This window comes from Aplidium turbinatum, chromosome 2, assembly GCF_918807975.1.
Source record: "Aplidium turbinatum chromosome 2, kaAplTurb1.1, whole genome shotgun sequence".
Classification (NCBI taxonomy): domain Eukaryota; kingdom Metazoa; phylum Chordata; class Ascidiacea; order Aplousobranchia; family Polyclinidae; genus Aplidium; species Aplidium turbinatum.
In genome coordinates this window covers 33,503,430-33,530,040 of record NC_137473.1, presented here as the reverse complement: position 1 = coordinate 33,530,040, position 26,611 = coordinate 33,503,430, and the positions used below count along the sequence as shown (strand labels likewise).

General features: G+C 37.1%; 1 protein-coding gene across 1 annotated transcript; it reads left to right on the top strand.

Moving 5' to 3' along the window:
• Nucleotides 1-3,352: 3,352 nt before the first annotated feature.
• Nucleotides 3,353-25,174, top strand: LOC145788517 (gamma-aminobutyric acid receptor subunit rho-2-like). Its single transcript, XM_082600279.1, has 12 exons — nucleotides 3,353-3,461; nucleotides 3,756-3,820; nucleotides 5,966-6,089; nucleotides 6,908-7,010; nucleotides 7,921-8,003; nucleotides 8,381-8,545; nucleotides 10,888-11,040; nucleotides 17,948-18,009; nucleotides 18,721-18,837; nucleotides 19,298-19,353; nucleotides 20,726-20,870; nucleotides 24,782-25,174. The coding sequence occupies exons 1-12, from the start codon at nucleotides 3,353-3,355 to the stop codon at nucleotides 25,172-25,174; spliced, it is 1,575 nt and encodes a 524-aa protein (XP_082456405.1).
• The last annotated feature ends 1,437 nt before the right edge of the window (nucleotides 25,175-26,611 follow it).

Sequence of the window (26,611 nt, the reverse complement as noted above, 5' to 3'; positions counted from 1 at the left end):
CCAATAAAGTAAGTAAAAAGATTGATTTGTGTAATAACATATTTTGTTGTTAACTTATGTTTGGAAAATTGCCTTTCCACCATTTCAGCAAGAATTCAAAATTTAGGCGCTTGAACAATGCGACGTTGTCCTGGTCACAATCAGGCTGTGTGCTTGAGCAAACGTGCATTTTATAACAACGTGTTAGACTGCTAGTGTGAAGCACAGTTTAGCCTACAAGTAACAGTTCTTCAACTATAAGGACAATTTAACTCGACATCCCCCAGGAGCAAACTCCCCTTGGCAAAGTGAAAAACGCTGAATCGACTCCGAACTGGTGTTGCCGTACTAAATCTGCAATAGTAAAGTGGGGCTACAACACGGCAGAAAAAGAAAAATTCGACATCTTAATTAGAACCATTTGGTTATCGTGGGTCTTTATCGAAGTTCATTACCTTATCGCATATACCATACGTTTTTAATTGGTTTTCCCCCTGGTATAGAAAGACAAGGGCATTTTCTATGCGTTTTGATTGATATTGATCTGGCCATTCTTCCGACCTTCAGTATTTTTATAAACTAGTTCATTTTCAAATGTTGCAATTTCTTGTTGGACGCGATTCTATTCAACGTTACAAGAACCTAAAAAAGAAATCACATTGCTCTATCTAAATGCAAACTTGCATTCACTCACAGAATTTTTAATGAACATCTAAATCTCTGAAGTGTTCTTAGAGAAAACTTAAATTGGTTTTGATTTTAGATTGATCTTCCCTGTCGTGCTGTTTGTTGTGGTGCTTGCGTCATCCACACCTGTGCGACACAATCGAAATATGACGTCACGCCAACTCGTGAAACGAAACCAGAAAAGCGAAAAATCAAACAAAATTTTCCAAATTCCAGGTTAATAATGCCTGAATTGTTGATCAAAGATGCAAATATTTTTTTAATAATTTCAAGTAGCCTATAACATAATATCAAGCATTGTCTGAAAAGACTTTTAACAGCATTTTTGGCAGTTATTGGGATCTTCAAACAGTTCTTCCTTCCAAAATAGAAAACAAAAGACAGGCTGTCAGCTTTGTTATGACAATGGTGATTTTATTTGCTTGAATTTCTTTCTGCTTGGCTGTATGCTTGGTAGTAAACAATATTTTCATCTTTCTGACAATATTTGTTTCATACATAACATTAACACTAATGGGCTGCTACTGAAATGCCTTGCTTATACTGTATGTGTAGTAAACAGTGTTAAAAATTAAAAAAAAAACTTGTCGTTGATTAAGTTGCTTTAAACCAGTGGTTCCCAACCTTTTTGTTGCCACGGACCCCTTTAGACATTTGTTTAATTCTGCGGACCCCTACTTAAATTTTGCCTGAAACACAATTAACATACTATTGACTATTGTAATTGGTCACAGCGGTAAACCATAATCTCTTCGTGGGAAAATTTTAACATAAAGTTCCCGAATCCGTTCGTCTGTATATAATGACCGAAGAAACACACACTTGAACTTCTTTTCAAACAGTGTATTTCTGTAAAATTAGCCCGCGGCTATCGAAATGGGGTGCAACGCGATACACCTCTAAAACTGTCACTACGATACAGATTACTTGGATAAAAGACGGAGAATTTGTCCAGCTAGCAAGCACCAAATAAACCAGTTAAATGTGCGACCGACTTCCAACAAACAACTTCGAGAATGAATCAGAAAAATTTGTGATAACTCAAAGGCACGAGAGCAGTAGCGCGACGCAACATTTCATGTTTAAACCGGTTTCAACAGGTTTGACACAGGTCTTACGGACGATGGTGCAATTTTGGTTCATGTTTTAGGAATTTCCATGACGTAATATTCAGTAGACCCGAACGGTTTCTACATGACGTTTGACCAGGCGAACAACCGTCTGGAACAGTAATAATTATGCTACTCAACGGCTGTACTGTGTCATATTGCATTGCCGCTATGAATCCTACGGCAAATATCAGGTTAAACATTTGCTCAAATAAGAAAAATAGTGAATTGTTCAAGAAATGTCAGCAGTATTTGAGTATTAAGGTGGCCCAAAGTGCCATGCTGAAACTTTTTCAACGTAAGCAAATTTAATGAGAGGGCTGTTGTTGCCTTTCCTGAACTAAACGACTGAACTGTGGTTGAGTTTTTGACAATGCAACACGCATGTCATCTTCAACGTCCAGGCGATTTCGATGTTTAGTTTTTATTATAACAAGAGATGAGAATCCTGCCTCGCTAAGGTAGCCTAAGTGGTTATGACGGAATGGCCCGTTTCGGCTAGTCCGATTCGGTTAGTTCCTTATTCGGGTACAGTCTTTCTGGGCTAGTTCCTTATTCGGCAAATTTTTGAAAATCCAACCTTAATCCTTCTGTAATCCAACAAAATTCTTCCGTAAACACTGAAGCCGAATCGGACTAGCCGAATCGGACCAGCCGAGTCGGACTAGCCGAATAGTAGCAGACCCTGGTTATGAAACCAAGATAACTTTTTTTTCTTACGCAAGTGTGCACAAAATTTTTCTCTCATAGTGATCAAAAGAATAAGTTACATTCTCTTTGAGTTTCATCCATCAAGATAAGATCTTCTAACATTGGAAAGTTAGCGTAATTACCAGCTTCCAATCTGCGTTTTCAAACCGGCAACTTGGCTAAAAACGCTTTCAGTTTTTCAGCTGCATCAATTATTTTCACACCTGGTCCATGAGTGCCACGATTAACATTGTTAAAATGACCGAAAATATCGGCTAAGTAGGCCATGCCGTATAGAAAACTTTTACTCTCAAGCAATTTTGAATGAGGACTTCCTTTTGCTTTCAAAAGAGTTGATACCTCATTTTTTAGCTGCTGCAATCGTTTTAAAACTTCTCCTCTGGATATCCAACGTACCTCAAAATGATACATACAAAAGTACTTCGTAATCTGACCCTACTTCGACAGAACGATTTAAAAGTACGGTGTACTTGACACATTTGCATTTAAACAGAGAAATGAAAGTAAAAAGATCGCTTTTCGTTTTTTTTTTTCCAAAATTCATCAAGGTAATCACGGACCCCCAAATGCTTCCTCACTGACCCCCAAGGGGTCCGCGAACCCCAGGTTGGGAACCACTGCAGTTTAAACAATAGTAGGCTATACTTGAAGTACCAAAACCCCTCTTTTTAGTTTCGTTTCTTGTTGAAATTTGAACAATTTCTCATTTGTTGAGAGATCAAACCGTAATAATATTTCAGAGTGTAAAAGCCACAGTAAATTAGCCACAGAGTTTTACTTTTATTTGGGCTTACTTTCGAACAAATATTTCAAAACGTAACGATGTCGGTAAATTTCTTGATTCTGGTTCAGATCCCCTGGTTGAAATGAATTGGGCAGGCAGAGTAAAGGTTCAAACAAACTCTGTCACAAGACAACTGGAAAGAATACTTCAAGAACATCCGTTTGATTTAAGCATAAGACCAAGTGGCACAGGTATACTGAAAAAAAAGTGACGACAAAATACGTCATAGGTTTGTGGAGGTTTGGTTGAAACGTTCCGTACAATGAAGAACACTTTTTATAAATAATTGTTATAAAGCAATTTATATTATGATCATTTTATTTTTATCGTTGCTTTAATTAGTTGATAAATCGCTTTTTAGATTGTCGCCTCTATGAATATAAAATGCCACTATACGACAATTTATTACTAAATCAACAGCTAATTTATTTTAATACCGATATTTTTGATCGAATTACCAGCAACACGACTGTTGAATATTTCAGAGCCGACTAAAGTTGGAATGTTTCTTCTAATTGAAAGCATCACTGATATCTCTGAAAAAAATATGGTAAATTCATGGAATAGTGTGCGCAATCTATGCAAAAATATACACTTTAATATTTTACATATGAGTGCAACGTTTGCTAAGTAACTTCATGCAAAGAAACAGACTTCAAAGTTTGCACGATCATAGCACATTTACTACCGGTATTTTCATTCAAATTACCAAGAGTAATAAAACTGATTGCTTAGTCTACATTTACAGTATAGGTCTACCATAACTATTACCTCACCTCTGCATTGCGCTTTACCACTTCTTTAAAAGAAATATTTAAAGCATAGATTTTGCGTGTGTGTTTTTTTCAGGATTAAGTTTATTTCTTGCCCTCACGGTAAAGGTCGAGTTCAAGAACACTGTTAATTAACATTCTGCTGACCGGAAAACAGATATCTTTTGGTCTCAAGACACATAAATACCAATCACAATTTCATAAGTAAAGGATAGAATGGTCTAATCAGTTCTTTGATGCTGTTACCGGCAAGATTGAGAAAGTTGTCATCCTTTGTTTGTGCGTGGTTGAGTAGGAAAATTCGATTCCAGTGCTGGTACAATTGGGGGAAAACCCGCACTGTTATTTGAGTCAGAGGATCAACAACAGAGATGAAGAAACAGAAAGTGGTGGCATTAAGTTATTGCTTTGTGATTTTTCAATCATCATCCATTCACATAGCTACCTTGGAGTCAAACGGTATGAGTGTCTTAACTTTAACCAACAAAGAAGCATATCGGAGGAGCAAAGCAAATTATTTTACCTTAGACCAGATCAGTGAGATATTTGGCACGTTCCATGGAAGCTGCAACTTCAATACGATAATAGGTTTTATTCCAAAGACTGCGTCATCGTTTTCTTGTACATGATCTTGATGTTAAAATTTCATGGAAGTGATTTTTCAGAGATGTGTGTGATTTCAAACATACCTTAATTTAAAGTCTCAGAAATTGTGCTGCGATGTTGCAAATACAAGGTGTAGATAAACATAAGCATGTAGAATCATAACTGGCACACTCCGTCCAACACCAATCTCCGACCTCTATAACTTAGCAACTATAGCTCCACCTCATATCCGAAGAGAAGCCGCTACAAAAAAGCAAAAAGTATAACAAATATTCGACCAACGCCACCCTCTCTATACGAACACAAACGTATTCCAACAAGACTCAAGTCACGCAAGAGCTTCATCAAAGTCGGCCCATTGGAACACACAAGTGCGGCAGCTGCACGATTAAAAATGTGGACCTCTGAGCTCGATAAGACACAAAATCCTGCCATCCCAAGTCCTTCCGAAAGTCTTCAACAAACTCCCACCCTTGAGAGAAGAGAGTGGTGCTGCCTAAATAGAGCCCGCTGCGGAGTCGGGAGAAATAAAAGCAACCTTTTCCGATGGAAGATGACTCCTTACCCAACGTGTGATTGCTACCTAGACAATCAGATGATGAAGCACATCCTCACCAACTGCCCCCTTAACCCTTCATGTGATGACAACGACCTCAAAAACATCACAAACAATGCTCTTACCTGGCTCCGACACTGGCGTGACAAGTTGTGAATGAATGAAGCTATAGAGAATTGACGCAAATAGTCTTAAAGATATAAAATATTTCTGTGAATAGTTTAGTTTCTTTTGAAGTTGTCCTTTAAACCAAAAAAACTTCTTTTGGTTTACACCAAAACGTTTTATGAACTTGGACCTTGAAACAAGTTTTCGATAAACTTCGAGGTTTCTCATTTCTCGTCTATAACCGAACTGCAATCTAGCCTGTATCACTAACAAAACCTCTTAATCAGCAATTTTGCTTCATTTTGTGTAGCATAGGCCAAAATTTCCGGTCGGGAGAGTTAACTTCATACACAATAAAAGATCAATGCAAGTAAAATTTACATCTAGAAAAACTAAAAAAAGACACTAGACTAGAGCTAATTCAGAAAAAAATATGTGCATTTTTGGATACAGGCTGACAACTCAGATTAACTGTTAAAAAGATTCCAATGTTGAATATTTTAGAACCTAATTGAAAATAAGTTTTCTTAAAGTGCTTTCCACTTATTAGGCTGACGTATTGCTTATATTGCAAGTCAAAGCATAATATGATAAAATCATCAAACTCTTAAGAGACAGAAGTTTAGGCTAAAGCTTATACATTATTTTTCAGGATCTGACCATCACTTTGACAATGCACCAAACATGGCAAGACTCAAGGTTGGCATTCAATCCAAAATCCAGCAATGAAAGTGTTGTTCTTCCAAGCCGGCTCATTTCTAAACTTTGGGTGCCAGGTTACAACTATCGTGAAAATTCAATTTTTTTAACTCACTGAATTTGCCATGTGTGAAACGCAAGACCCAGACTCGAATCAGTCTATATTATTCCAATCTTTGGAGGCTACCCCGCAATATGGAGAATTGCATCCCAAAAACCCATAGTGTACCAGTTGCATTCAAACTATTTCATGTGTTAGTTGGTTCTGTTTTTATGCATGCAATTGATTACTGAGGCTGGTATAAAAATAACTCTGCATTTTGTTAAACCAAGTGAATACAGTGGCCCAATGCAATGCTCTGTAATCGGTATGTCACAGGAAACTTATAGCTTGAAAAGAAAGCTTCATGGCACATCATCAAATTCGACTTTATTCAAGATGTTGTCTATAAGTTCGCTTTCTTAGTGAAATAGGTTATGCCAAAATAAGTAATGGAATATACTAAGAAAACTGTGTATCCTACATGTGAAGAGAAAGTTAATAAACTATTGGCCCATTTAGTAGCCCAATAGGCTTCTCATTGCAAAATTAAGCAATGTCAAAAGATAGGCTATCGGTAAAATTCCCGGTTGAAAAAAATGTTTACTTAAAGGTTTTACTGCTCAAGAACCGAATAAAATGGTGTCACTTCACTGTTGATGATGACTGTAACTGTATCATCCTTAAGCCACCTGGTTATTCTCTAGTAGTCTTCCAGTGCAGACCGGGAACATCGTTAGTCTAGGATGGTAAAAGGATAGACCTTCAACCCCAGACGCTCACACGACGAAGAAGACTGCTAATGAAAACTGAGTTTCAAAAATTATGATATAAGTACTTATTTCCCCTTTTCAGACATCTACATTGTTGGCTCAAAGAAATCTTTTGTTCATAGGACAACTGCTGAGAATCTGATCATGCGACTTTTCAGCAACGGAGATATTTATTACATTGCAAAGTAAGCTGAAGGAACCATACTTACTGTAGACTATTATATAACCTACAACTGGTGGGTTACTTAGTAGACTAGAAGCGATTTTAAGCTTGTTACCAACATTCAACTTCTGACATAATTTATTTAAAAGAACACCTCTCATCTCTGTCTAAGGTAATAGCCTATCGGAAATGTGGGGGAGCAGTTGCTCGAGACAAGGATTCAAAAACGCAACTGGTCACTCTACTCTTATTTGTGGTCTAGGGCCTCTAGGCTTTGTAAAAGTTTAATGAGAAGCAGTGTTCAATTTTTGAATGCAGAAATTTCTGACTCTCTAGGACGATCTGATAAGAGCCTATATGCCTAATCGTGTAAAAAATGAAAAAGTCATTACTTTTAAAAACTAAAAACAATTTTATCTAGTAGTTTGTATTAATTATTTGATGTCTACATAATGTGGAGGCCTACCCGTTTGCGGTTATTTCAGGTAACTTTAAGTTAAAAGATTACTCACCACCAGCAGAGGCACAAGCAAGATTTTGTAACAGGAAGTTCATTCGATTCACTTTGATTTTTTTTTTGATTAAGAGTAACTACTTCAAGGTAAACTACTGAAATATTTTTAAAACAATTTGAAAGATGAAGCTGTGGCCCAATCCTCCCTACGTACGCCACTTTTCACCAGCATTGGAAAAGCTAGCTTTCAAATTTTATGTGATGCCCTTATGGGAAAAAGGCATGACGACGATGGACGGCAAGCTATACTAGGCCTATAAGGCAGAATGGAGCTCAGTAGGCTAATATAGCCTACTGTTTTAGGTATGGTAGCCTACTCGTAGAAATGTTATTCTTAAGAATGCAGTTTTCTGTTGGTCAGTATTTGCATTTTTAAAAACGCCTTTGAAGCATTATCGATTTGCTTTTTGTATTTCAGATTAACTACAACAATAGCTTGCCAAATGGACCTCAAGACATTCCCTTTGGATATTGAAAATTGTTTTTTAATGTTTCAAAGCAGTGAGTAGGCTGCAGTTGTTGCAGTGACACTGTGAAAGCAATGAGAGTTAATTTTAACTTTTACTGCCTTGTCAAACAGCATTAATGTTTTCTCTGTCCATTGGCTAAAAAGAATGTGACACACTGAAAGAAAATCGATTCTTTAATGCTTGGTCATTTCACACTTTATAAGGCAAAGACTTCGTTAGTGTTGACGCCATACATTTCTCTAGCCTACAAATCTGTTGAGACAATTATGCTGTTATAGGCAATGGAGGAGTCACCTTTTAATAACACTGTTTTCGCAATGCCATTGCAGGTAGCAAATATGTGTTTAAGCGTAAGCTGCAACCCAATGCCTGAATATGTGGAAGTAACTGATGCTGTTGAATTTCCAGTGGGCTACAACAACAACGAGCTAATCCTGGAATGGGTTGGAGGAGAACACAAGAATGATCTGTTTATGAACCCTGCCATGGTAGACAACATGCCAAAATTTACTCTTCAACATTATTCCTTTCATTGCACTAATGTAACTGTTTCTGATATCCCGAGATTCAAAGGTAAAATAAGACTGGTGTTAACATTGGCATGATGCCTTTCCTACTGTTGGTTTCATGCTATCATTGCCTTGTAATGTGTCTGTCGTCAGTAGTGAACACTAGACAAATAGAAAAACATTTTGGCCTCTACATGTCATATACAGGCACGCCATGCCCATGCCCTGGGAAAGATGGAGAACTTCGTCATGTCCAGAGCTCTAGACCAAAGCATCCACAGAAGATGTTTGTGTGGCATGATGAAGTAAAGTCTCTGAAGCTAGCACAGCCACGAATTTAGTTGTAATTTATTTGGAAAAGTTGTATTTTGTTTTTAGATAGCCTACTAGAATGTCAGACATTTCTTTTGAAGGTGTTCGATGGTCGAGTGTAGCAAGAATTGATAGCTTACTCTTTGGCAGCCCAAAACATTGTTAAAACACAATAGCCAGCACCTGCCCAGCCTTTGTTTTTATGTGTAAAATTAAAGGATGTCCTTTTTCAATTTCTACTTATTTTGAATATAAAGAATAAAGTGTAAAAACTAAATAAAGTTATAAAAGAGTGTTTTCGAAAAAGAGATCAAAATTTAGCAAAGCTTTAAACACATTAACGTGATAAAATCAATTTGCTTATAAATTAGACTTTTGCATGGGAAGATATTCCGACTAGTAAACAATAGCCCAGTAGCACACCCAGAAAAAAATAAGGGGGGGCTAATTCAGAAATGTCGGCCGAGTGATTTGCGACAATAGTGACAGTGACAATAGGCCAATGCCCATCCCTTTGATTAATATTTAAAGGCACTCACAGCCCACAACCCACCGGTTGCCGATACATCAGGATTCGTTCTCTCAATCAGATTAGAAGTTGGCCTAGTGAACCCCATGCTACTAGCACCATCAGCATCCTCATTCCTACGTCCACTCTCTCGCAATCTTCTATAGATTTCGACTTTTTCGTCATGTATGACAAAATAGAATCAACTTTCCGTTTGTCAACATAAATAAGTGCGAAAACAACAACTAGCACGAAAATAGTTTGAAACAAAACACTAATTTTGTAACAAGTAAATTTGATTTGGACGTTTTTCCTACTTACAAAATATTCAAATTTAGTTCGTATTTTCAACTAAAGTCCCGACGCCTTCGCCTCTCTGCTCAAATGTCGTCTTCAGTTTTACATGTCCGTGTGATTCGGCATTGACGTAGCCTATACGTTACATCGGTACGTATCTCCACCAGACATTTACCACGAGAGTACAGGAGCATCTGAACTTTAGAGAGTTAAAGAAAAGTGCCATCAAAGACTATATCATGGAGTGCTCTTTTTGCTCTGATCGAAAATTCTCTATTCTCTACAGACTCATTTAAAATTTTACTCAAAGGCAAATCCCAATTTAACACCAAAATTTAGGAAGTACTGTTAATCCAACGTTACAACCCAAATTTAAACAAACAATTATTAGCTGGAGGGGCGTCCATTCTCTTCAACATTTACTTGATGTATCACGTTCCCTGTGGTGCAAACTTTTTTATAGTTATTTATGTAGTTGCCTTTTCCTAATGTAATTTTACCTTCAAGAAGTTGAAATTTATTGCATTTTTATAAATATTTTCAGATACCTGATGAGGGCTTATGTTAAACCGAAAGCGTTCGACTGTTAAAATTACTTCTAAGTATGTAAAATATGATGTTATTATGATCAACCCTGTTGTACTGTTGTGTCTTATTTATATCTAACCTGTAAGCAAAATGTATAAATGGGGAACATACAAAAATTTCATTTTGGTGGGGGTTTGGGGGCTTGAGCCCTCTTAGCCCCATGCTAGGTGCGCTACAGCAATAGCCGATTATTTAACCAATAACTCATTGTGATTTTAGTAGTTCTTAAACTCAGTTCTTTCACTGAACAGGAATGACAAACGTATCTGATTAAGTCTTTTTTAACTGTCACGTTACAAGGTAAGCCAAATTGTCAACCTAATAATAATCACTTGTGTGACCGAATTAATGAACCAAAAATCATTTTGAATGCTTTTAAGCCAAACATTTTTTTTTATTCCAACACCTACACGCTTTGAACAAAGCGTTTAGGCTTCAATAGAATGTCTTTGTCATGTGTTCTTTTAACAATTTTCATCGTTTACCACATAATCTGTCCTGTTGGAATAATTTTGCTGAGTGGGTAGGGTAGGCTACATCGATTTGCAGACGCTTGCATAGACGTCTGTTGAAGGCTCAACGAGGTGGTCATGTTCTGTCGTGATAAGTGAACACGTAGTGAAGATTCACATATACACCACCTAAATCTTCCGTATCAATCTTTACAAACACAAAACCGACCGTTTTGTTTTTCAACATAGGTACAAAATCGCGTTTAGAAGTCCGGATGGAGCTAAGTCGATACTTTCTTTCGTTCTTCTTCCAGTCTTACTTTCCAGCAGCGATCATCGTCATACTTGCAGGGCTTGGTACTTGGATCGATGCACAATCTGTCCCCGCCAGGGTTGCTATGGGTGAGCTCATATGGGACTAAAGCCGTAACATCTAGTTGGATGTTAAGAAGTTAATTGAAGTTGGTTGATTGTGAAAATCTTGACCTTCGGACTAAGAAAGGCTTTTTGGAGTATAAAATAACCGGTCACTGAGATTGATAAAGTAAAATTCCTCTTTTATTAAAGTGTTATTTTTTGTGTGAATTATTCAATCTACTAGACATGTGGATTGTGGAGGGCGATCAAACATTCCAATCTGTCCAAATTGCGAAAAAAGCAGGCAAACTGTTGATCATATTATTTTAGATTGTCCATGAACTGTCAAACGAAACTTCTGCTAATCCATTGGACTAGATGTCGCTAAATGAAAAAACGTTTGTAAAATGCCTTGCTCAAGCGCATACATCGAGAATGGAAGCATTGTTGCTGCTTGAGCTTGCTGTTTCATCGTATAGGCTACATTTGGTACGATCACTTAACCAGTTAAGCCATCCGGACGTTTTTGTTTTGAAACAACAAAAAAAATAATAATTTTTTTGTATTCAAAATATTTTTGTATTAAAAAAGTTTTTATTAGAATTATTATTATGTTCGCCAATTGAGCACTCTGCTAGCAGACACCGTGATGTTGCATTGCGCATAGCTCACCGCTCCGGCAGTTTGAGCACTCTGGCAAGGTAGGTGAAAGAATGCAAATGGAAAAATCACCACGCTGAATTACATAGTAATAAGGCGTTTAAGTCCAGTGCACGTTTACTGCTGTGATGAGACCTCAAAAAGATCGAAACAGTGACGTCATCAACGATAAATACTATCACTACTACATAAAGTGCTCAATGCCAAGCAAAAATGCCAAGCAGAGCAAATTACATCAAATATAGTTATTACTTTCTAAAACCTCTACAGCCTGTTTCACCCTAAAAGGAAGATCATCAGAAGGTCCTTGATCATCAGAAGGTCCTTGATCAAATAGAATTTCCAATTCAAATAGAAAGATTCTATTTGAATAAGAACCTTCTGATGATCAAGGACCTTCTGATGATCCTACTTTTAGGGTGAAACAGACTGTAGAGGTCTAAGAAAGTAATAACTATATTTAATGTATATTTTAATACAAACTTTCGATGTTATGAGGAATACGAAAACAAAGATACTTTTCGGGTAAAGTGAAAAATAGATTAGCAGTTGTTCCCAGTGTTTCACTTTATGTCGCAACAATTGCCTGTGAAGCCGGTCCGGCATGAATCAATAAACATACAAAATCCTGGAGCAAACTTGGTAACGTGGCCTACTTGGTTAAAAATTGGCCTGACTATTAAAAACAAGTTAAGTATTCTTGACAGGGTTTCTTTTTCAAGAGCAAAAAATGCACCAATCGTTATGAGAGTGCAATAGAAAATAACACATCAGTGGCTGTCATTTTTTTAAATCTTGGCCCTCTTTAAAGATTTTCCAAAACTTCCATGATTGCAGCTGTTGGTGCTCTTTACCACTTTTATGTAATCTGTCGCAACACATTCATCTTACTACGTCAATTTTTTTCAAAATATTCCGAATTAGTAACTTTTTGATCGAAACTTCTACGTTAAACTATAGCCTACTTTGAAGTCAGAGATGTAACTTTGGAGTTTGGAGGAGTTTTCTTCCACTCCGAGCTCCATTGGTGGTCCGCTCAGGTAGCCGCACTGATAGATTGGTCCAATGGTTTTCATCAGGAGTTGTACGGCACGTACAAATGGGGTCTCGATTTCAGTCGCTGGTGTTTCTCACTCACAGACTCGTAGAGACTTGGCAGTGGACACTGCGACTTGGCACTTGAGTAATTTCATGGCAGTGGACGCTGCGACTTGAAACAGGTGCACAGTATTCTGCTGGAGCGTGAAATAGCGCAATGGTGGTAATGCGCAGGGTGTCAACTCCGACTCCCCAATCCTGAGCCGACCAGACGCCTTAGCAAACATGTATGTGTTGCGATATTTTTGCATAGTGACTCCAACTGTTGATGGTAACTGAGCGATTTGTCCAGGACTACCTCTAGATATTTAGGATTTGGGCAGACCGACAAGGTTTTTCTTTAGGTTAGCCTTTGTCTTGTTGTTGCAGAAAACTATAGTTTGATGCTCACGATAACTTTGACAAGTAGCCTTCTGAACTTTATTATTATTATTATTATTTATTTGCATCAGCCACAAAGTCTATAGCCCATAGAATTCAAATTTTTAACATCACACAACATATTAGACTAACACATTGTAGGCTACATCATGACACCATGCAGGCTACATCAAACAATATACAAAATACTGTGTTTCTCGGCAGTCGAGTGTAGCAAGAAATCAGCGATGGCTAGTGTGGAGGCTTTACCGGTATTGTTAGCGAAACACAATGCTCGCTGTTGTATAGTGAGCAGTCAGGTAGTGCTGACGCCATGAAGATCGCTCCTTCTCACTATATACAAAATACTGTTCTATTGAATATAAAATGTAGAAGTGAAATAGTAATCAGAAGACATAACATATCGTAAAAGTGTATCAATAAATCTTTTGCTTTATAATTTATTCCTCGTAGTCGTACCTGTAACTCTTGCATAATTTCCTTTTGTTTACTTCAGCTATTGTGGAACGCATGACCTTGCCAAAGAAGCGTTTAATAAATAAAGAAATGAAATATGTATGGATATGGGTATTTTTTCGTTTATTTTTTAATTTTTCGAGTAGGAGAGTTAGCTTGCTTTAACAAAAACATTCATTTTTTCAAGTTTTCAAATTCTTAGACCAAAAGCATTGTCAAGCTATATATTGTTTTAATGCAATTTTGCTATTGTAAATGATGAAAGCGTGCAAGACAAGTTAAATCACAATGATAGTTTATCGATCAGTTTGGCTGAAACAGAAATCAATAGTTCATGCAAAATTAATCAGACGAAATTTCAGAAACGTTTATGTCAGATTTTGCCATGAAAAATCCTTTATAAAGCATTAAATTTCACAGCCAGTAACACAACATGTAACGATAAATTTTTACGGTTTTTGTTCTGCCTAATGTTTATTATCATACCGTACTGTAGGCTACACATGTAGAGAAAGGACAAAATACATCCCTTAAGCTTAATGTAGCGAATTTCTCGATTGCTTTTCGCGTGACATTGACATTGTCCTAATGTCCTTTGAAAGCATAGCATTTTATTTCTGTGTCTAACATAATGGATTAGTGTTGCTAAAGCCTAAACCAGAGGTTCTCAACCTGTGGTTTGTTCGCAATCCTCTAGGCTAGGGTTCGCAATCCTCTAGACTAGGGTATCATGAGAACATTTTCAGGGCTACTTGATATGGAGCACGAATTACGCACAGCACAGCCTACATATTAAAATGAGGTAATAGCCCATACAGCTGTTATAAAGTGCTGGCTATATTCATGATTTTGCTATATAAAGTCATTGGACTTTTATTTCATATGTTAATACATTTTGTGTTATCATTTTCATCTAGTTAGTTGCTAGGCCTACCGTATATCAGTGGTTTTCAACCTTTTTTCTGCACGGGGCTAAATACAAAACCTAAATTTCGTAAAGGGCTGCAGTGGAAGAAGTGTAATTTAATGTGAAAGTTGATGTTGGATTTGACTTTTAATAAGTTTTCCAAAACGGGTAGGCTAATAATGAAAGATGCAGTACTCAAAAGATAATTAAAATGAATAAATGATATGGTTCGTCAATTGGTTGTGATATTTGGATTTAATACCAAATATTTTGATGAAAAGTGCTTTACTCATGTAGCCTAAGTTTTATTGAACCACAGGTGCATTTTTCAGTGCATTGGCTATCGAGTTAGAATATTTTTTCTCTGGACTGGCACTCGACTCAAAAAGCGAAGTAGATGACCACATTCGAATAGGCCTAGGCCTACTTGTGTCAGCTTTACATCTAACTGTAATATGTAGCAGCTACAACTGAAAATCATTGGGGGTGCTGGGCTGTGTCCATAGTTGTAGCAAATATTTATTCAGAGGCAGGAAAGAATTGATACCGTTAATGCGACTTTCAAATTCATCAATCATGTCGCTAATAAGCCTAGCGTACTTTCCAATTATCTGTGTACTTGGTGCTCTGGCTTAACCACATAGCCGTACGAGCCAGGGGGGCAGGGGGGGGCAGCTGCCCCCCCTGTTGTTTTAAAACGTCGCGAATTCGGGCGAAATCTTGAAATTATTAGGGCAAAATTGCTATATAAAAAGCTACAAAATTGCATGAATTAAGAAAAACTATAAATTAGTATCTTTTACCTTTCAAACTAAGTACAGTCTCTTATTTGCACAAGAAATGTGCCGCAAATTTTTCATTTGGCACACCCGTATTGATGTAGCCTATTGTATTACATGGTGATCAAACTGTACTACGAAATGCATTTAACCAACTGCATCATGCCAATTTGGGCAGCCACCAAAATATGTCTCCTATACTTTTGTGAAACTGCCCAAATCAAAACGCAAAATTTGCTATATAGCTAATTTTATTAATTTTCACAAATGCATCGTGTTGATTTGGGCAGCTAAAAACATGAAATTATTTGATGAAACTGATTAGTCTGTTTATGCAACTGCCCAAATTAGCATGAGGCAGTTTCCCCAAAATGAACAAATTCATTAATTTTTCCCATTTACATAACTGTAGGGTAGGCCTATCGTTTAGATTTGGGCAACAAAAAATATGAAATTATCTGATCATTATAGTATATTTATAAAACTGCCCAAATTGGCATGATGCAGTTGCCTCGGCATCAAAATTTACAAAGTCTTTATTTTTTTTCATAATATCCATAAATGCATCATCTTGATTTGGGCAACTACAAAATATGAATTTATATAAATCTGGTGAATAGCCTACTTTTATAAAACAATTCGGGTGGGGAGGTCACAGTACTTTTTCAACCATAAACGGACATAGCTAAGCAACACCACAACATTTAACAAAAACATGTTAAAACTGTTAAAAGAATGTTAAGGTGTTGCTTAGCTTTGTTTATTTACTTTTATAAAAGGTTCTGCTACTATTCAGCGAGTTCCCTATTCGGCGAAAGCCTTTTTCGGCAAGTTGCCTGTTCGGCGATTTTTTGAAAATCCAACGACGCCTTCTGCAAATCCGATGATTGAATATTATTCAATATTCAGACATTGAATCAATGTAAATACGTACTGTTAGGCTAATTGGGTTCTTTGAATACTACGTCACCGTCTGTATACAAACTTAGAATACTGTATATTAGTTATTTTTGTCATCAAATTACCTAGCCTAACTGTATTTTTAGAAGTAGTGCTGCCAGACCTTTTTATTTTTGTACTAAAATTCGTATCATCAAAACTACTTTAATTGATTGAACAAAGTTTATTAGAACAGAAGTAGTATGTCTGTGTTTTATTACATTTAATTATAATTTCTCTATTATGTACTTTTTTCTGAATCCGCATGGTCACCCTGAGCCGGTTTTCTAAAATGTATATTTTTCTGAGTCTTTTATGACATATATAACAACTGAATATTTAAGTGGTGTTGTTTATTATTTGTGGTGTGTAAAACAATATTTGTTACTCTTACTTACCATGCCAAAGTGCAGAAGCATCGAGCAATGCACAAGCAAGGTATCTTCAAAGATGAATTCAGTTGTTCTATCTTGATTAGCCTACTTTGGTAAGAAATTCTAGCTAGCTGGTGATCAGTGGCTTAGCCAGGGGGGGGGGGGGGTGGATATTGCAAAGAGCGAGTTTTGCCATTACCAAACATTCAAATATCTCAGCCAAGAATTAGCCACAAGAAAACATAGAGACTTGTAGCTTTATTTCCGAAAACATGATCTTATCCTTTTGCTATGCCACCGGACAGCACCATTTTACAGGAATATTCATACCCACATTTTGGTGAAAATACTCTCAGAATGCACCAAATTCAAATTAATTTTTTAAATTTTCTGGGGGAGGCCCCCCAGACCCCCCACTGCTGGGTGTCGCCGTAAGCGCAACACGCCGTCAAACCCCTCCTCTTCAAAATTACTGGCTACGCCACTGCTGGTGATCTTGTTATGTTAGTTTTTCGCTGTTATCACGCACCGCATACATTATATTTGGGCAATTTGTATAAAAGCGTGCACATTTGGGCAAATTTACGCTCTGCCCCCCCAAAATGGTTTGCTCTCGTAGGCTACGGCTATGTTAACCATAACATGGCTTGACCAAACAACTGCAGTGAACACGAGCACGTCTCTACAGTCACTGCCATAAAATGCTTAAACTTGAATGGTAAAGGGCTGCGGTTGAGAATCACTTTGTTTTTTGTAAGACTGTTAGCTTACTGGGGGTTCGGGCAGAGTGTTTAATAAGTTGAGGCATAGGCTACTCAAAAGAAAAAGGTTAAAAAACCCCTGGCATTAACTGATAGGTTAAAGATCAATGTTTAATAGTCCTTTTGACAAAGCAAAAAGTAAATCTGGTTCAATGACCAATATGAAGCCTTTTTGTTGTTCCTTTTTTTTTATCTTGTTTCAAGTAGGTGAAGGTAGTCTTGTATTGTGTAGTGTACCTTTTACCTATCTGCACAAGACTGAACACTCAACATAGGCTACCAATGACAACTTGAAGGAAAGCCACATGATAGCCACCAAGACATTTTTATGGCTGGCTGCAAGGACTGATTGCTTTCTTTCTACAAACAGAAAAAAATTCAACAGCAAAAGGTTTGGTTGAAAACCATATGGTCAGAAAAAGCGATCAGCCGCGTAGGCTAGCCTACTCATCAATCCCAAAGCATAGTTACACCAGTTTTTCACCCTCATTTTCGTATGGTTCTGTCAACATGTAGGCTAATGGCTTACCCTTTCTTTATTGACTTTTCTTGACTTTATTATTCTTTTCTTGACTTGTATTTTATTTTGTTATTTAGGGGTCACATGCGTGCTAACAATCTCAACGATTATCACTGGGCTCAAAGCTTCTCTTCCAAAAGTATGTTTAGATTTATCATTGACAACTCATGCTTTTTAGTTTTATCATCATTCATCATCATCATTAGGCTACGTTCTTTTCTTGTATAAAGGGTCGGATATAATTGTTCTCGATCATGAACTGTTCCTAATGCACTTTTATGGTTTAATTTTGTCCATTTAGAGATGTTTGTTGTCCGAATCATTCTTGGTCTACTATCTTCCCTTCCATTAATGATCTTTGTAACAAGTTTTGCCTTATTGTGTGTACAAAATACTTCAATTTTCTTCTTTTGATTATTTGTAAGAGAATTTTGTTTGAATTGAAATTGGATAATTCAAGCGAAAGTCTCTTACCAAAATATCATCATTACCCAGAGCAAAATTCCGCCCCGAAAACTCAATTGGTTAACGCGTAACTTCTGGAACGAAGAAGCTTCAAGATCAAGCGGCGCTGGTTCGACTCTCGGGGTGTGTGCTTGAGCATCGCACGTAAAATACTAGTTTGTGTAATGTTGTTAAAATTTATTAGATTTTCTGAATAGATAAACAGCAGTTTAGTACGTAGGCTACAACTAAAAATATATCGCATAGCCTATCTTCACTCTTCAGGCATAAATTACTTGGAAACCTGAGTATTTTTGTTTAGGATCAAGCAGGTGCTAATATATGACCGACAAAAATTAATAAAATAACGCGCTTTAGGCTACCTGTTTATGTTGTTTCTCACTAGGTTTCGTATCTCACGGCTATGGACATCTATCTGTGGACTTGTTTCTTGTTTGTCTTTTCAACAATAGTAGAATACTGCATTCTTAACTACAGGATCAGAGTAACGAAAAGTAAAGAAGTGAGTAAAATACGATTGTTTTGGCTATTTCCCTGGAGTCCAAAAAGCTCTCTCATTGCACTTCCGGACTCCGTCTTTTCAAAAGATAATGTTGCCAGCAGTGGCCCATTGTATCCACTAAGTGTCGCTGAATAAAGTGGGAGAGACCTAAAACATCCTCTTCAGTCTTCACCCATCATGTAAGCTTTCTCAATTGCCCACTTAAAACTCATTCTTGGGCCTTCAGTAAAACTTTTTTCTGTAGGCTATAGACAAGAATGAACTTCAAACTTCCAAAAATAAACCAAAAGAGTTCAACAGAAATTTGCATAATGGGCAATGTTTTTTCAGCTGTCAAAGCGCAAACCAGCAGCATCAAGAAAACGTTTTTTTAAAGTAACATTTCAAATCTTTTCTTTTACGATTTTTGGCTACATCTATTGGTCAATATAACTTTGTTTTCACATGTTTTTACTTGCAGCAAAAAGAATCTTGTCCTGAACTGTTTGGAAAATTGAATGCCATGGCTGCAGAAAGGTAAAAATTCTGCATTGTTTCAATTTTTGTCTACAAAGTTTGAAGTAGAAATAGCCTAACACTGTTTGATTTTGCAAAGCTTTATATGGTATAGATTAATCTTCGGCGGTTATAAGCGCATAAGCTTCGACTATTGTAGGCTAGCGATAACGTTGAAAACAACCGAGCTTCTTTCCATGCAAGACGATTAGGCTTTACATATCAAATCTTTTAGCTCAAATCTCAACTAACAGTTATATATCAGAGGAATGTCTTATCCGCACGTAGCTTTCATTTAGTTGCCATTGCCATTTTGAACTTTTTTTGATTTGTTTTATCATTTTCTCAGAGATGTACGTATACGCCGCAAATTATACGCCATAGACTTGCGGCGTATACTTTTTGTTTACGCTAACGCTTGCGGCCACATTTTTTTGGATAGTTTGCGCTTGAGGCTACGCCGTAAAGTTTTCGCGGTTTTTTAGCGCATAGCGTCAACGCATACTTTTTAATGTATTTTTTTCGCTACAACATGCCAATACCTTCCAGCGCTGCAGTTGAAAGAATGTTTTCAATGGGCAAAGACATATTGGAACCAAAACACAGCGAAATGTCAGATGAACACTTTCAGATGCTTGTGTATCTTCGTGGAAATTCAAAATAAAACTTGTTTGTTTCGAGTGGTTTATACCGTGTGAATGTTTGGCACCTAGCAAACAAAATTAGTTTACGCTAGTGTATGCGCTGACGCTGACGCCGCCAACTTTTTTTACAAGTTGCTTTGACGCATACGGCGTATGGTTTTTCGAACGTTTGCGTTAACGCTGACGGCGTCAATATTTTCAGTATGCGCGTACATCACTGCATTTTCTCACATGTAATTTGTAAATAATTGTTCAGATGCTTAACAGGGACGTTTTTGTGTAGAGTAGTGTACTATAAAATGTGCGTGAAAACATTTAAAAATCTAGTTTTTTTGAGTTGTGATAAATGCTTGGATTCGTGTGCTTATGGTTCAGCAAAGCAAACTAGAGCTGCTGAAAAGCTAATTTCGGCCCTGTACCAATGAGATCTTCATATCCCAAATCAAGGTTCTCGAGTACTAAATCAAACTATAACCCAACAATACATGAAGGTTTCTTCAAACTCACAGCCCCCTTGGAAAGGTTACAAGCCCCTAAATTTATCCTCGCCCAGGTTAAAAAAGTACCTTCATTGACCTTTCCTGTCAAGGCTACTAAAGCAAACTCTACCAAAAATATAATTATTAATGTAAAACAATAATGTACAGTAGTTACTGCTTTATTCAAATATCTTTATTGTCTGTTTCACCCTTGATAAAATTACCAAGAAGATAATTTAATCAATCAATTAGTGTGTTTTTTTTTCTCAGAAAATATTCCCATGTCAAGTTATCAAATGATGAATCTATAATCTTCCTCAACACAAACTTCCAGTCTCAGTACTCTAAAAAACCTTGGAAACCAACACCTACAGATGGCTATGCGGTTAAGCGAAAAAGGCGAAAAAATAAGAAAGTTAGTTTTAAGATAAGAACGCATAAACTTCAGCGGTGTTCAATACATCAGGATCCACTTGCTGTTTTTCAGAGTTTTGCATATCTGCAGCAACTTCTTTTGTACTAACTGTGTGGTTTGTAGAAATTGACTATTTTGCATGTTTAACATTAATTAAATACTGCGCTCTATGTCACTGTGTGGCAAAGGTTTTGTCTATTTCATGTATTTTACAACATATTGATAAATTAAAGACAAGCTTTTATTTTGCCCTTACATTGATTGGATATTACACAACGCTCTGTAGCTTACTTAAACAAAGATAAGTTATAATTTATTTTAAAAAAACACAAAGGCAATTCAAAATTACTGTTATTTAGACTTTCAATACCAAATGAATACCCATGACTCTAAATCGCAATCTTGCAGCGGCATGGCGATGACCCCACCGATTTATGCATGTTCATCCTAAGAAATTACTCGGTACCATGAAGCAATGTTTGCTCAATCAGCTCTCTCTTAAATAATATGGGATGCTCTACTGGTGCAAATTAAGATAAACTATCACAAGATGTATACAGTGACAATCTTCTTTTATTCCGACGTTTCGTCAATCAGACACGACTGACTTCTTCAGGGGGGCTAGACCAGGTAGTGACTACCTGTCTAGACTGGCAAAACACAGGACATGTTGCTGAAAACAACTAAACATGCAAAACGAAAATTCAACTTCTAGACAAAAATTATTGCGCACAAAGTTTGAAATAAGTTAGAAAAAAGGAGACTTAAATGTTAACGATCAACAAGAAACTTAAATAACAAGATATGAGAAAATAAAAGCAGATTGTCACTGTATACATCTTGTGATAGTTTAGCTTAATATGACTCATGCCGTTCACTCTCCTCTCTTGTTGTTATTTAAGTTTCTTGTTGATCGTTAACATTTAAGTCTCCTTTTTTCTAACTTATTTCAAACTTTGCGCGCGATAATTTTTGTCTAGAAGTTGAATTTTCATTTTGCATGTTTAGTTGTTTTCAGCAACATGTCCTGTGTTTTGCCATGCTAGACAGGTAGTCACTACCTGGTCTAGCCCCCTGAAGAAGTCAGTCGTGTCTGATTGACGAAACGTCGAAATAAAAGCAGATTGTCACTGTATACATTTCGTGATAGTTTAGCTTAATTTGCACCAGTAGAACATCCCATATTATTTAATTTAATGCCTGGTGAAAAGCCTCATTCAATTTTCAGCTCTCTCTTAGTTGGCTTGTTCTTGGATGATGTTGCTTATACTCTTGACAAAGATTTTTAACTGGATTTTAATCACGTGACTGAGCTGGTCTATTCATTCTCTCAGCATGATTAGTTTGGTGCCATTGTGGCACTTTTTTGGTTCAACGACGCAGAGCATTTGATAAATCCAAGTTTCTTTTCCAACTCTACAGAGTCCTTTTTCTAACAACCTTCTGCATATAGTTGACATAGAAAATTGCATAGCAATGCTTTCCTTCAAACTCCTGACTAATTCTGTTAAGGTCAATCTCCTGTTAGCTAAATAAACTGGCACTAAAAGTGATTCAGCTGTCTTTGTACCCCTCCTTACTCGACAATATCTTGGTAGACATTTAGATTCTCCAATCTCCTTCCAGAAATTTAGCACTCTTTTTCTGGAGCACCAAACCTCTTTTAAAATATCTCTTGCTCGCTTAACTGCTTGGAACCCATGACAACTGCTCAGACAAAATTTCCAGCTTAGAAGGCAGGCTAATGATTTGTATTAAAAGTCTCGCTACAAGTAAAGGCCTAATAAGAAAATAACCTAAGCTGTGGTTATTTTCTTGGCATTTCTGCACCTTGCGGTAATTGTTTTGAGTTGGTTTAACTTTAAGTAGTGTGATAATTTGTGGCTCTGTGTCATTGTTATGAGACATTGGGTCGTCAATACTGCATTCAAAGTAGTGTGATGTACGAAAATTAAATATGCAGTAGTTTTGGATGAGTGGTTGTACAGGCCTATTACAGCATAGCTGTGTTCCAGCTTTGTTGAGACAAAACTAGCCAAATTGCATATTTGTAAGAACATTTTATTGTCAATGATTTTCTGAAAACTTTATCTTTCCATTTATACATAACGTCACCCAATGACATCAAAGCAGTGGTGAAGTTGTAAGAAAAGTTTCCGAAACAGCATTTTGGCAAAGTGGCTCCTGAATATGAACGTTACTGTAAGCGTATTCTTGAACACGAATGGTTTTTAACTTACTTAGTGGTGTTGAACAAGCTATTCTCTAAGCGAGTTTTCAAGAGTGTTTACAAATATCTGTTTTAAAAAAATTTGCTGCTGTTGAATTGTTTGGAAAAAAATTATTGACCCTTCTTGACACATGTGACGATATTTCTGTCCAGCAATAGACTACATTTACGTTTAGATTGAAATACTGGAACAACATAGAAAACAATATAATAGGCTAATTAGTGTCTTGCCTGTTACATCTCTATAATTGAGTTGGACCTTGATGGATAAATTAAAGGGGTGATTACTAGATGCAGTGTGATCAATACCCTGTCTTCATATAGGTTCTTAGACAGTTTACCCTGTTTTTAGGACAAAAAGAACTACTCAAATGACTTATGCACCTTCGATCCGAGAGCTATGGATAGCCGATTCAGATTGATCTACGTTTTTGTCTTCATTCTCTTCAACTTAGCCTACTGGGCTACTTACTATTACCTAACACAGCATGATAAGAACGATTTTGTAAAGTACAATTAAGAGTTTCTGTGTTGGCAAGGCTAAGCCGAGTGAGTCGAAAGTAGCCTACACACATTAATATTTTATGAACGTTGTTTTTGTTACTGTATTGTGCGATATTGCTTACTATTTGAAAATAAAGTTAGATATTATAATTAAGGGGGGGGGGGGGGGGGGGTACATTTTAATTTCAATTTTAGCCCTGATTTTACGATACAACAGGACATTCTAAAGACCTTTGGAAACATTTTTAAAATTTCCAGCCAAGTCTTGATTTCCATTCAAAGCTTAGAAGTTTGTAGCTGGCTGTAGCTGGCTAAATTGCCAAATAAAATAAATATAGGATAGGCCTAACCATATCCACTTAAAATCAACTTCGAAACTTTCACAAGCTTTTTGCTCTTTAGTGTAGGCTATGAATATTTCTGTAGGCTTATATTATTTTTGTGCGAATACGCTACATGTAAAAATCTACTCTACATCAAAGTCCCAAACGATAACATGTATACTATAATAGGCCTAACCAAAGCAGCCTTTTCTCCCATGATAGAAATAGCCTACTTTTGGGCAATAATTTTTTGTAAGCTTACAACAACGTCGGATTTTCCATAAAAATATTTATATGGATTTTTTTTTAAAGCTACAACCGTTTAGTCATGTTATATGTTGTTGGCTTATCCTAAAATTACTTTTTAAACACTGTGAAAAGCTTGATCACAAGATCCGTTGTTGGCCATAACCAACAGTAGGGGAGATGCGGGAGAGTTGAGCCAATTTTTGCTTTTGAGCCCATATTTCCGATTGTATGGTTGCTGGTCCAAATGTTGTGTGCTTATGTTGAAGTAGAACCAATTGGCTTCCAATCACTCTGATTAAATTTTAGTCAATATCAAACGTATTTTCAGAATTTAACTTTAAAAAAGTTTTGCCAAATGGCTCAACTCTCCTGCACCTATAGGAGAGTTGATCATAGGGTTAAGGAGAGTTGAACCGGATAAGGAGAGTTGATCCATGTAATGTAGAAGTTCAAAGTTAGAGTAGCAATGTTCTGCAAAAGCCTCATAAACCTTGAGAGTCATAATTTGTGCTTTCGACAAACAATCAGTGCAGTTAAGAATGACTTTTTCTGTTAAACAGTAAACTATCTGTAAGCCTAAAGTACTGTATATTTATGCACCACAGAATTTTATGAGTGCAGACTTTTTTAAAAGAAAACATCAAGCTTGTAAGCAGTATGCCATAAAATACACCCGGATTTCTACTCGTAGTAGCTCTGAAGAAGATCTCCAGCGTGCTGCTGAAGCAAATGAACGTGGCACCTGGATTCGATCAGCTGCAAACCAATTTGGGGTCAACAACAGGTCCAATTTAGAGCCATATATTAAGAAACGCAAAAAAAAACGTCATGACAATTTTGGATACAAGAAATGTAAAACAGCTAATATGATATTTACAATGGAAATGGAAACCGAGCTAGCCAATCACGTGAAAGACTTGGCCTCTACCTATTATGGCTGGTCAAAAGACAAATGTCGCATGCTTGCCTACGAATTTGCTGTGAGAACTGAGAAGTAACGTTGTTATTCCCTATAGCTGGAAAGAGAACAAGAAAGCAGGACAAAGCTTCTGGTTGGGATTCAAAGATCGCCAAAAGTTGTCGATACATAGCCTACTCCTAAAGCGACATGATTAGCAAGGGCAACAGCATTTAATAGATAGACCTACACTGTTGGTACCTTCTTCGATAAACTTGCGACTGAATGGATTGCTATCATTTCCAGCCACAAGACATATAGACTACGGTACTATATTTAGGAAAAACAAGTTTTACTCAATGTGTCCGCCATTTGCGTCGATAACAAGTCGGAGACGCCTCGAAAAGGACCTGCAAAAGTCACAAATAAATCTTTGAGGTATTTAGGTCCATTCTTTTTTCAGATTAGCCTTCAGCGCTTGCAAACTTTGATGGTTGTGTTTAGTCGAAACCTTGTTTTCCAGGTAAGACCAGATGCCAAAGTCCAGGAGGTTCAGGTCTGGGGATGAAGGAGGCCATTCTTCCTTGGAAATGAAGAACGGCACATTATAGCTGAAAGCCAGTTTTGCGTTCTCTTTGCTGCATGTGAAGGGACAGAATCTTGTTGGAATGACCAGTTAAGTTTTTTTGAAGTGTTTCTTTTCCCAAGGCAACAATGAACCCTCAAGAATATCATTTCAGTAGTTTTCTTGGTTCAATTTCACTCCTTGGTCCACAAAAATCAATGGACTCCTTCCTGCTGATTCGTTGGCTGCGGCCCACACCATCACTGCTTTTGCCGCCCCTTGTCTCCGAGTGACTACCTGGGGTTCCATGTAACCATTTCTTGACCAAACACGATCATTTTGACTGTTAAAATGATGCTAGACATCAAATTTCTTCTCATCGCTAAACACAAGGTTTGGCAGCGTGCCTCCTTCAATGCGTGAGAGCAGAATTCTGGCTCTGGAGAGACGTTTCTCAATAGTATTGACATTTAGCAACTGTTTCTTCATGTATTTAAATGGGCTCATCTTCAAATCCTTCTTGAGAACTGTGAACATGGTTCCATAGGCCACGTTCGCCTTCTTTGCCAGTTTTTGAATTGAATCTCTTGTAACGTTAATTATTGATGACCATTGTAATAGATAAGCCGTTAGGTTAGCTATTCAATCACAGTATAACAAATAATTCAGCAAAGATAGCTTGGGCTCTTTTGTAGAACTCACCACAATGATATGCTACGATATGCTACACAACTTGTGGATAAGAACTTCAGCTGCATGGAAACATGGACCCAAGAATGGAACGAGCTGCCACATATCCCTCCCCAGTTTTCAGTTATGCCAGCACTCTCTATCCCTCCTGGAGCAGACCTCTCAAGAAAGGCATGGGTCACATTGAACAGGATCAGATGTGACGTTGGCTGTACTGGAGCTAATTTGTTTAGGTGGGGGTTGCATAATTCGCCGATATGTGTCTGCGGAGCGGTAGAACAA